The 12,760-nt window shown below is 43.9% G+C and overlaps 1 protein-coding gene across 1 annotated transcript in view; it reads right to left on the bottom strand.

Annotated features, from left to right (window-relative positions):
- Positions 1-12,760, bottom strand: part of LOC138510293 (annexin A1-like) — a 271,226-nt gene that overhangs the window by 32,543 nt on the left and 225,923 nt on the right. Inside the window, exon 9 of the mRNA XM_069625824.1 lies at positions 8,297-8,390. Within this exon, the coding sequence (XP_069481925.1) occupies positions 8,297-8,390 (94 nt within the window). The remainder of the gene's footprint in view (positions 1-8,296; positions 8,391-12,760) is intronic.

Below are 12,760 nucleotides of genomic sequence, written 5' to 3'. Positions count from 1 at the left end.
ATTGTTCAGTTTGTGTGGCGTGTTAATATGCTTAACTGATGCCTCAAATCGTATGTTTCCCAACATTGTGAGCGCAAACTCTGCCATTAATGCAACTGTGCTAGAAAGCAGCCTTGCAGTGCACAGCCTGGGAATGGGTTCATGCCTATATTCGTACAAGAGCAGTATGGGTGCACCTTAAGTAAATGCAGATGGCAATTCTAGAGGTAAAGAAAGAACCTTTAGTTCGGGCCCAGCAGACAGTGTTCCCACCTTTTCAATGTGAGGATTCCCACAAGGAACCAGATACCTTCAGAGCATCTCCTACGAAGAATCCTGAAGGTGATGATGCTTCTCAATACTTCACACACTGTATGAGCCAGATGCAATCATTCAATAGATGACCATTAACACATGCGATGCCGAAAGGGACAGAATGGTTGAATCACAGTTGGATGGAAATGAATGGAGAGGGTCTAGCCGGGTACAGCTGAGCTCTGCCTAGGATAAACAGTGTCTCAGAAAATAATCCTACGACAGAGTCTCCCCACAAAGGAAGGCCACCTAAAGAAGCAGTGGGAGTAATTTAGGGGTTATTGAGAAGAAAGTAAAAGTATGCACTAGTGCCTTTTAAGGCAGACCAGGCTGACAGAGCCACTATAACTAAAATATGTTTCATGCTTGGTCTTGGGTTTCTAAATCTTGGAGGTGAGATAGTTGAGTTAACTATTTCCAATGGATTGAGTGTGCCGAGATAGTCAAGTCAGCCCAAGATGGTCCAGCGATGGGATTCAGTCCTGCAGTGGCGATCAGCTCAAATCGGGTGAAGAACAGGCATGCAACGGCAGAGGTTTCTAGAAGCGCTCAAGTTGGTCTAGCATGGTCCACATTTACAATACTGGTCTTCAAGTCAGCAGCTCAATGACTAATTGGATCAAAAACAGTGGAGTTCGAATGGAGCTATGGGGGCCGACAGCGACTCAAGAATTACTCAAAAGCAGTTGAGGTGGCATGAAAGCAGATCAGTGCAGGGAAGAGAGCTCATAGGTGTTCCTGGAATCCTGGGTTGCGGGGCTCCCCCTCCACGGTCTCCTGGATTTCTGGGGGGGGGGTCATTTTTCGTCCCTTCCCAGCCAGGAACATTTGCCAGGGAGCACTTGCAGGGACTATAACCTCCTGTGAGCAGGATCCTGGTTTCTGGTGTTCAGGCAACAGTTAGTCATTGGCCACACAGCAGTTCACCCCAAATGTTCCTAAGGAATGGTTGAGGTAAGGGTGCTTCTACGATCTTGGAGTCTGTACCTTCACAACTATGGTAGATGACTCTGGGCAGACTATACTATGATAGAATGCCAGGCAGAATCCTCTGTCTGAAAGCCAAAGAAGGGGGGATTCACCGCTTATATAGTCAATGCAATACAGTGGATTATTGTCTTCTCCTGGTGATGTCAGTTCCAGAGTGCTTTGTCTGCAGGAAGTGGGGAAGGGCATAGGAAGTGTGGGAGCCCTGTAGTGCCCCCCCTGACTACTCTAACTGTACCCTGCAGCAAAGATTTGCCAGTAATTACTACTCAGGTGTGACTTCCCTCTTGCTAGCAGACCCTGGACTTTGCCGGACGAGTCACCTCCCTGCCCTCTGAGGAGCTGACACTTCTCCACGAAAATGACATGTCTTCCCAGAGAGAACAAAGACTTTGCTCAGGCCTAAACCAAATGGTCTGTTTTGGGTGAAATCAATCATAAGGTGGGAGGATGAGGGGATTAGAAAACCAGCAGTTAGTTGCCCTATATGATAATTAAGCCGATTCTGTCCGCTATAAATGTCCCCAGCCTGATGCAGCTAAGGTGTGAAAAGGTGTTACTGAGCTGTAAGCAGGAGGAGGAAAAATGGAGCCAGAAAAAAGGAACCGCACACCTAGGAAGGGAAGACAAAAAAAAAAGCCTGCTGTGGGCTATATCTTAGACACTCGCAAACACCTGAACAAGTGGAATAAGGAAAGCTGAAAGCCTGCAAGTACTACATACAAGACACTGACTAAGATCTGTTTATCAATAATTTGTATACCACAAACAAGAACACTCCCACAAAATATGAAGATGTTCCTCGTTGGATAAAGTATGCCGCAAGGCTGAAATACAATGATTCGTCATTTAAGAGACAGCAACACCACTTGTTTTAATGGTATCAAGTCCCACACCAGCAACAGGCTTAAAAGGAACTGGACCATTTCAGTCATCTTGCTCTGCTTAGAATTCCAAAGAATTCTGGCATCTTTTGGAATTTGGTTCCAAAGACGCTCTTCATTGTTGATGTGCCTGGTGAGCGCAAAGCTGTCTCGGATTGGTGTGACCATTTTAGTAGCATTTATAATTCGGATGATGATCTTAGTGTTCCTGCAACTTCCTCCCTACCATGTTTGATTCATCTGGCCAATGATCTGGCACTGAAAGATTTGAAGGAGTGTACAGGTGAAGGAGGCCCCCCCCTGGAAGCGACTCGACATGATTGGGTGCCAGGAAATTTTAGAAATCTGCTCAAGAAAGCTAGACACTTTTGTTGGGGATCGTTCTGTGGTCTGTATGGATACTGATAAAAACATGACTAAAATGCTCTATCGAACCAGTTTTAATTGTCCTTCCACTTAACAGACCATGTTCCTTTAGATGCAGGTCAAGTTCTTTGTTTCCAAATGATTCAGTTGGTTTGGGGTTGAAAGACCTAATCTGAAATGTTCGAAATTATTATTTCGAAAAAATAATCTTTGGTCTTTTCTCCTCTGAACATTACTGACTTGCCCATTGCTGGTTCATCCCATAATAAGATCAATATTTGTTACCCTCATGCGACACGCACATTCTGGCATTTTATGTTTCTCTGCTACACATGGGGATGGCCCCTGTTGTAACTTTAAGCTTCAATCAAGAAAAGACCTCCAGATGAGCACAGTATGCTGTAGGAATTTGGGCTCTTGCACCCCTACCTTCCCTATTTCAAACACTGAGAATACTTTCATAAACCATATTGGGGGTCATGCGCTTAACATCTTCTGTGTTACTTTAGCTAGAAAGCTTTTTAGGCCAATTGGAGTCTGAACTTCAATCAGTTCCAATGTAATTATGAATGGTTATCTGGACCAATGATAAACTGTTAAGTTGATGTATACTGCACACTGCTGCCACTATCATTGTCTCCAGGTGCTCACATGACCCTGAAGGAAAAGTGGGTTGGGTTGGTTAAAGAGGGGGCGAGGGAGATGATAGATGTTGTGCTCATCGGTTGATGCGTGCAGAATCAGGAAGAACTTGCATCTGTGCATGTGAGGTTTCTGGGAGTGCTTTTGTTTGTGCACTGGGCTTGTTGTGCCCAGAACGGTGGTGTCCAGTGTTAGAGTTGTTTGCTGTCAGAAATTATAGCATTTGTAGCTTGGTTAGAGACTGATGTGCGTTTTGATTCACTAGCCCTCTGGGCATGTGTTGTGGGTGGGAGGAGTGGGTTGTTTGGAACAGAAAATGGTTAGTGGGTTTTGGTTTTCAGTTTAAAAGCAGCAAAATCAAATATCCGTATTTGTTCCAAATCGCTACGGTTTTAGTGTCTCTAAATTCAAAAGCAGCAATGGCTGAACCAGGACCATTTTAAAAGGGTGAAGTTCAAAGCTGCCAAACCAAATCAGTGCTGCTTTAGTGTGGCTAAATTCAGGAGCAGCAAAAACCAATACAGTACAACCCCGGTTTACCTACATTCTGAAGCAGCAAAGATGAATCCAGTACAGTTTAAAGTGGCAAATTTCGAGAGAAGCACTGGATGAACCAGTACAGTCTTAAGTGGCTGAGTTCAAAGCAGCCAAAACGACCTTTAATAGGCACATTCTTAAGAGCAAATGGGTGTAGATAATGTTCTTTCATGTCAATGGGTTGCCCGTGTTAAGTCCACACTGTCTTTTCGGCATATCAGATCACTTTGATGATGTTATCTACTTATGCAAACAAATGTTCTAAGCCAGAATGTAAACAAGCTTATTCTCGCTGGCAGGAAATTCATCTTCCTATTTCAAAACGGCAGAAATCCACAGTAAAAACTATCTTACCTTTTTATGAATGTTTTGCATAGCCCTGATCATTGTCTTTCTTGGAATTCCAGTTGCCAGGCTAGTAACACTTTCATGGGCTTCCAATGGCAGGGAATCATGTTGCTGGGCAATGGCATGCTGACTATTTTTGCAAACGTGATGGAAGGGCCTTGAAACTAAAATGTGTTTTGATTCCTTTGCACTGGTTTTCAAGCTTGTATGATAAGTAATATTTTACAAAGAGAAGTTTTGATAATACTGTTTTTTAATGTTGATGGAGCAGTCACCCCTGCATCGGGAGTGATAGCTATTAGCATCCAGCGTGCAAATAGTTGTATTTAATTTGTTATGTAAAATGGGCTCTGCGCAAATTGCATGAGCACAATCTCCTGTAAAAAAAATTAGAGCATCATTCCAAATCCACTGGAATACCGCCAAAAGGAATAACCATTAACACCACTTGGTCCAGCACAATTACCTGGGGATTACCGCCGATTAGGCTGTGTTTTGCATTAAGGAGCGGAAATACCTCCAGCTTGTTCCTGGAGGTATTTCCTCTGCCTCAACACCAAAGTTGTAGTATGGCGGTGCTGTAATGCAGCGGTAACGCAGTGGCAACAAAGTTACCACAGCATTACCAACATTGTTTTCCCGCACCGCCACGCTCGTAAAGAGGTTTTTAGTCCCTTTTCTATTTCAATGGCGGATGCCTGGGAGGAGTGCTATGACCGAAGCACAAAGCTCTGGTCCAGCTGGAAAGTTTGGAGCGTGGGACGGATCTGGAGAAAGGGTGGGGATGTATTTAAGTATGTAGAGAGGGTGTGGACATGGGGCGGCAACAGGGAGACGCTCCTTGTTGCCTCCCCACAATCAACATGGCCTCACATGGGGAAGGGCCTCAGGTTGCTGGAAAAGAAACGCAGTACACAGTGTGCTCTTGCCTGCTTTGCCAGACACCTGATTGGCTGAGCAGCCTTCCCTGGGTAAGAATGCATTTTATACATCTATATTTACTTAATTAAATTTGAATTAAACATAATTTTCTGCTACTACGCAGGCCGAGTGCAGGGGCAGAGAAATGAAGAGTGATTCAAGCCTTCTGAGGGCTAAGTCTCAGCTCCTTGCAGGAGTTGTAGTGTTAGAAAGATACATCTAAGAGCTTAACACTTTGGACCAAGACAGTGAGCCATCACAAGGACATGAGAATATCTAAGCTAAAGTAGCACACTACCTAAGGGTCGAAGAAATGCTTTCTTGTAAGAGGTTGTTATAAAGGTATCACCATTTTCCTAAGAGTGTGTCCTACAGCTGGAGGGTGAGAGTATCATAGCCACGATAATGCCCTAAGCAAGGTGGAGAGGAATATGCACTGGTAGGACTAAGTCAAAAAGCACAATGGGTGCTACATCCCTTGGTATGAGAAATGGAGTATGGAGCTATGCGCTAGATCCATGAGACCATGAATTAGGTTAGGGAAGGCAAAAAGGACTGGTGCTCATATAGCTAAGCCCTTGAACAATTTTGTCTAGAACCCATCCTGACACGTTTTGTGCATCAGTCCCTTCTTGAGTTTTAGGTAAAGTTCTTCCCACCCAACATAGTGTGAAAAAAAAAAATAAGTGCATTTCTGACTCATGTGTTCTGCTGATCCTTCATCACAGACCCAAAGAATTATGCAGATGAAGTTAGAAGCCATAACACCCTTGAAGATAATGAGTATTTTTCAGGTGTTGAATGTCGCTTCTAAATGACCCTTTAGAATAAAGTTAAGTTTCATTCATAAATCGCTGCCTTGAAAAACACAGGCAATCCAACAATTCCAATGGCTTGTAGAGGAGGTGTTAAAGCCCCCTCCACCAAACTGAGTGCAGATAACTTGTCAGGATGATCAATGGTCCCAGTATTGCACAAATAAGAATTGTAGTGCTTTGTAGACAGAAAAGCATATTTTAGAGTAATATATATATTTTTAGGTTCAGAATGCCTTATGTAGCAGAGGTTATCTCAGGTCCTATACATATATTATGAATATAAAAAATCTAGGCTGAAAACTGAACAGGAAATGAGTTAAAAGCAGAGTGCCCAGACATGTTTTATGGAATTGTTGATTGACAGTCAAGCCAACCAAGGGTTTGTCTTATATTAAGAAAGCCAATTGAAAATGTAGCCTGTATTTTCATGAAAGTATGAGGTCAGTGTATTTTGCCTACATAAGCCCAGTGATTTTGGGAGATCATTGCTGGTGTCTTGATGTGTTGAGATGCATTAAAAGATGAATTTTGAAAACTAGTACAGGTACCCGTCTCTGCCTCTCTGCCTCATGTGTCCAGTCTCTGTATGCCTGATCTAGGGGTGCCAATGCCAGGGTGGGCACTGGGTCCTCCTCTTCAGGCTCTATGAATAGTTCAAATGTCAGCTGTCAGAATTGAACAATTGCACACACCACTGCACGCTGAGTTGGAAATGCATTTGGAGCATCCGAACTGGATGAACAGATATGAGCCGAGAAGAAATGTCAAAAGCCAAACCAGAAACATGCAACTGATATCCATTCATCTGGAGGGAACATGAGTCATGGTCTATGATGAAATGGCATGCACAGATCGAGCAGGAGCAACGAGCAAGTAATGTTTTATCCGGTGCATTTGTGGCATCCTTAACTATCAATATCATTAAGTGAAACATTGAGATAGACTGGCCCACTGAAGAGACAACCTTTATCCAGTACGTTTTTGGCAGCATTATCCACTGGGATGCTACACTTCACTAATCTAATCCAAGACAAAGCATTTGGATACTGCTGGAATAATTTGAGTCATGAAATAGTACTTGAATGAGAATAATAAAAAATGTCATAGGTAACTAGAGTGCAAATACAAGTGATGGTGTGCAAGGTAATTTTATTTCTCAAATTAATAAAGTGGCAGAGCGTTGGACTGCTTTGATCCATTCAGGTAACTGGCAGCAGATTTTGTGCAGAGTGAGTTTTCCCCATCCAGGTGTGAACTGACAAGGGCCTGAACTGTAATTCTGAAGTCACATTTCAGAGGAGAAATAACTTGTACCAGGTACTCTGGTCTTTCTTGCTAAAGTGCTATTGGAAAGATAGTTTGATGGTGAAACCGAGAGATTTGTTCATTGGCACCAGCAGCGCTATGAATCCTTCTAGAATAAATTTGTTTACACAGCATTGAATGAACTCGTTTGTATGGGCTTGTGAGTAAAACAAATTTGTTTTTGATTGTGTTGAGTTTGAAAGTGTATCATTCCATTCTTGTTTCTTATTCATCTCGTTAAAAAGTATGTTTTTATATCACCCGAGGGATATTTGGCAGTTAGGAAGAGAAACTTGGGCCTTTTCTTTCACCCAAAAAATACACTGCATGTGGGGTTCCAGAAGGCTCCCCGTTGTCCCCACTTTTGATTAACATCTATGTTAGACAGCCATATGACATTTTGATTAAATATATCTTGGGGTATCATGCATATGCATACCACACGCAAGCTGATATCACATTTAATAACTTATAACTTACAGTCAAGCATTGATCATGTGATCACTTACAGGAGGTTGAATTGTGGATGCTGGATAATGCATTACAACTCAATCCTAATAAGTGAGATTATTATTTTTGTCCCTAAAGCTAAATTTCAAGATCCATGCAAACTAGCCCATGCTTTTTGATATTCCTGTAAGTTTTGTGCCTAAAGTAAAGTTTCAAATACAGCAACCATGCCACTAAAAACATCTCATGACATTAGACCTGCAAGTGCCTGTGAGATGAATTGTGGGCAGTGCTCATCTGCGGCTGCATTTGTCTTCAGAACTTCCATCAAAAGGACAGCTTATGAGTTGTGCGCTGGGTCGGTATTTTCCACCTAACGTCAACATGTGCGTGAGTCTGCGAAGGGAAATCCTACAGAAGTAACCTCTCCATTGGGATACTGAAATGGTGATGGTAGGCCCTCTGGTGAGGCTTTGTGTGTGTTGCAAATCTCACAACCGTACTGTGTTACGAAGTTCCCTGCATGTTTGTGTTTCCTTTCATGGAATGGAACTAGCCGACTATATGTGCATGCCCTTTTGTGATTGTTAAACACTCTGGTAAGGTGATAGCAGAACAAGCAAGTGATAAACCCTACATAATGCATATCTCCTATACCGGCACCAGTTTTGTATGTTCTATATTTACACTCCAGCGGGACAGGCCTTCAAAGATGACTTTTCAGATTTTCAGTGTGATACCTACCCTTGCGTATGTGTTGGGGGCTTCTTTTCGCGAGGATCGTGATGAAAACAGAAACGTCTGTTCCTTTTTTCTTTTCTCCAGCTGCATACAATGCCTATTGGAAAACAAAGTCAAAGAATACATTTTCACTTGGTCCCCGGTTCCGGAAAGTCTTTGTTGTGTCTTTCATGGCAGCACACATCTACCACATTGCACTTGTTTTACTACCAAATTTGTGTAGCACACTATTCTGATTCAAGGTATGGATTTGCCCTTGGACAACACATACACAAGATAGGGCTCCCATGATCATATATAAATTATGCAAGGAAAAGCATGTGTCTTAAATATTTTCATCATTTCTTTCAAACTCTGCTCGTTCGTAGCAAATCTACAAGCAGGTGAAAGATTGATGCCCCTTACATCATCTAACTGATCATTTGTGTGGCATATTTGCTGGGCACGCTGTGTGACTAGGGACATCATTTCACACCCATTGCAATGGTGGATTCATTCCTTAGATGTTCATATCCCGCCTGGTGCTCCTTCCCAGCTCAGTCCTAGTTCCTTCTCCTGATATAAGCAATAGACGCAGCAGGCAGATGGGCCATCAAACAGTACATTTCTAGAGCTCAGAGCTGCATCTAACATACACTGTAACTAGTAATCTCCTGAAATGTTTACTATTTCATAGTTGCCAACATGACCCGTTCCAATCTGTAGGTGATTATCCAGTCCTTGTTTTTTTTCTTTTGCATTCTGGGACTTGTAGTCTGAGTCCTATAATGGGAAAAGTGGAGCTCAAAGTCCCAGAATGCAAAGAACAAACCAGGACTGGATAAGCACCTATAGATTGGAATGGATCATGTTGGCAAGTATGTTATATAATCTATTTTAAGCATCTATACAACCTCGCTTTTTGTGGCTATTCGGAGGACTGGTGGATGTACAGAGAAGGGCTTTGCCCTCCTATTTTGTTGGCCATGGTTTCAATCTGCCCAGATTTACAATTGAACCCTGTCACTGTGAAGGGCTTAAAGGCCTGGTCACTGTTGAACCAAAGACATTTATCCGGTTATTTTGCACAAACAGTCAAGCCTAGGTGCTGTGAGACTACTGTGCTGATGGTGTCCTGGTAAAGCAGAAAATCCTTATACTATAAGGGGTGCAACTTAGCTCACTTTCCAGGGAGCAAGAACAGGGGGATTTGTATTTCTGACATACAATCCCTCACAAATGTTTTCGTTCAAAGCTGCACAGATCACAACTGCTCTAGTCTGTTTGTCCCTTTTGGATTACATTCACTTCTGTTTTATGTCCATTCACTCCACTTAGGCTTGTTGGCTGACAGGCGATCCCCTCAGTGCAGATCTCTGGGCACACTGGTGTTTACGTTGTTGGCTTGCACCCTGAAATATTACCTCCCTGCCCCATAGTCATGGCCTTTTTGTGGCATCAACTGCTGGACCAGCAACAAAGTGTCTCAAGTGCCTGACTCTGGAACAGCCTCCTTGCCACTCTAAAACCGGAGGAGAACCATCTCCACTTCTGGAAGTACCTGAAGATCTTCCTCTTTGCGTCTGCCTTCGCCCCCCCTCTCCCCAGCCGATCTGTTCTCTCTTGGCACTGTGCACCTGGCTACCATCTGTCCTCCGGGCCCATGTCCCTGCTCACCCTGCCACCCTCCCGCACTGCCTCCGGCCCACCCCTTGCACTGGGGTCTGTATCTGTACCCATACAGCCCCCCCCCGGCCCCATTTTTCTTCCTGCACTCATCAGACCTATCCTGTCTGCTGCCTTAAACCCAGCACTTGCCACTTGCTGGCTGCACTACCACATTTTGTTGCCTTTATTATTTATTTATTTATTATTATTATTTATCTGTTTCTCCTTTGCTCCGCACTTTATACTTCTCCCCCTTCCATGCACTTTTCCCATCCCCATCCCCCTCTCCCATGAACCTGCGCGTTCTCAATGTCACTGGGCCTAGTAAGATCACCGTTTTGTTCTCCCCTGTTCCCCTCCCTTGCCTTGTCGTGCTCTGAAACACTTGTGTACAAGCGCAATAGAAATAAAATATCAATATCAGACTTGTCAGCAATCAAAGCATAGTAACATAGTGTGACACCTTTCTATTGTGCTATGCTATCATTCCATAGAGAAAGACAAACGCACAATATTTATTCTTGGCCTCAAGCCCAGGGAATGTATCGCTCCAGCCCTGAAATCTCTCTGTTGGCTCCTGGTGGCTGCAAGAATCAAGTTCAAGACCCTCTGCTTTGTCCACAAGGCTTTTTGGGCCCGAGGCACGGACTACATCCAACTCTCTCTTCAAAAATACCTTCCTTCTCGAGCTCTTCACTCAGTCACCTCCAACTCTCTGAGCGTCGGATGCGTCTCCAGGCAGAGAGTGGTGGGTAGATCTCTCTCCTCTGCAGGTGCCTCCCTGGGATGGCCTCCCTGCCCTCTCAGACTTAAGTCAAACCTCCTTAAATTCCAGAAGCAGCTCAAGACCTTCCTTTTCTCCTCTGCTTTCTCTTTCTCCCTCCCCTGCTGACCTACCTGTCTCATTCCATGACTGGTGCTTGGCTTCCCTCAGAGTCTCACTGGGTACCAGGCTCCTCCTTGATCATTCACCCTTTCACCTCCTTCCAAACCGTCGACCTTGACCAATCCTCAGTCCAGCTCTACCCTTCCCCATGAATTTACCTACCAAAGAGACTTCACTGAGAGAAACCACCTTGCCCGCAAACAACAAGCAGAGTCCCGACAAAACTTCACATCCCATTAAAGGTGCTCTAATGAATGCCAGATCTCTACCAGCCCACGCATTAGATATCACAGACTACATTACTTCCCATAACCTTGACTTTTTAGCCATCACTGAGACCTGGCTGCATGCTGCAGCCGGGCACTCTCTCTCACTCGCCATACCCACTGAGTACTCCATCATCAGATGTGATAGGGATTCTCATCAAACCAAAGGGGGGGGAGCATTGCATTTATACATAAAAACTCCCTAGGCCTCAGACCATTATCTGGCCAATCTCTACCATCGGCGGAACTACTTTCCGTCAAACTCCCAGTCTCAGCTACCCAAACACTTACTATGCACCTGATTAACAGGCCATCTGGTTCAATATCTACTTTCGAATAAGATATCACCACCCTTCTGTCCGCAAAAACTAAATTGAGCTCACAGATCATCATACTGGGTGACCTCAAGCTCGGCTTCCAAGACACCAAGGGTACCAAAGCCCTATACATTGTTAACACCATTACTTAACTTGGTTTTACTCATCGTATATTTGAACCCACCCACACCAAAGGTAGAACTCTTAATTGGTTGGCAGATGTCAACTGCAACATTAATATCCTAACTAACACACCTTGTGTCTGGTCAGACCACCATCTGATTTCTTTTACAATCAAGTACAACAACCAGCGACCTAAGCAGAACCCCTGCCCTCCGATATGCACGAGGAACAATAGGTACATAACACTTGATGAACTGTTGCCACTTATACAACCTATCATCTACAACCCCACCAAATTACACACAGACCCTACTACACTAGTGGACTATTACAACCAAACCCTCCGTAAAGCCATCAACTCCATTGCCCCCCTTAAATTGTGCAAGCCTAAACCACCGGTGCACCTTAACTCATGGTTCACGCCACACCTCAGAGCCTTACACAAGCTAAACAGAAATGCAGAGGCCCTGTGCAAGAGCCTCCCCATAGCAACGAACAAGGACAACCTACTGATAGCTGCCCTCAATTACAAAGAGGCTATCTTTCAGGGCAAAAAGGACACGTACAATAACTGGATTATCCAAGCCAACTCTACTACTAAAGAACTGTAACATACTCAAAGAGCTTGAATCCCCAACAGCGCTCCCCGACACCTGTATCAAAAACACCACACGGTGCACCAACATTCAAAAAGCACTCCTAGGTAAAATCACGATTCTCCAGGAAAGAATCAAATCCAAAAAGACTAGTTTCTCATTCGCCTCACCATAAACTTCATCTCAAACTTCAGCCCAGAATACCTGCAAACCTTTGAACTTCTCCACATTCTCAATTAAAGACATTGAAAACATAATACTTAAATGAAAACCATCCAATTGCAAGGGAGACACCTGCCCTGCTGCCATCATCAAGGAGGCTTCCAAAGAACTAGCTGCTTTTATAACATCCTCAATTAATGCTTCATTTAATACAAGCACAGTCCCCAACAATCTTAAAGATGCTTGGGTTCTCCCATTACTCAAGAAGCCATCATTAGACACCAGTATTCCGACTAATTACAGGCCGATTACCACAGTCCCCTTCCTCTTGAAAATCCTGGATAGAGCAGCCTACCTGCAGATCCAGGAGCACCTAGAAACTAAAAACCTTCTCGGCAGCAGGCAATCAGGTTTCAGACCAAGGCACGGGATGGAGGCGGCCCTAATTGACTTGAAGACTCAAATCGATG

Source organism: Ambystoma mexicanum, chromosome 6p (assembly GCF_040938575.1).
Source record: "Ambystoma mexicanum isolate Mex_15411 chromosome 6p, UKY_AmexF1_1, whole genome shotgun sequence".
NCBI lineage: Eukaryota > Metazoa > Chordata > Amphibia > Caudata > Ambystomatidae > Ambystoma > Ambystoma mexicanum.
The sequence above is the reverse complement of the archived record's forward strand: the minus strand, read 5'-3'. Positions and strand labels throughout refer to the sequence as shown.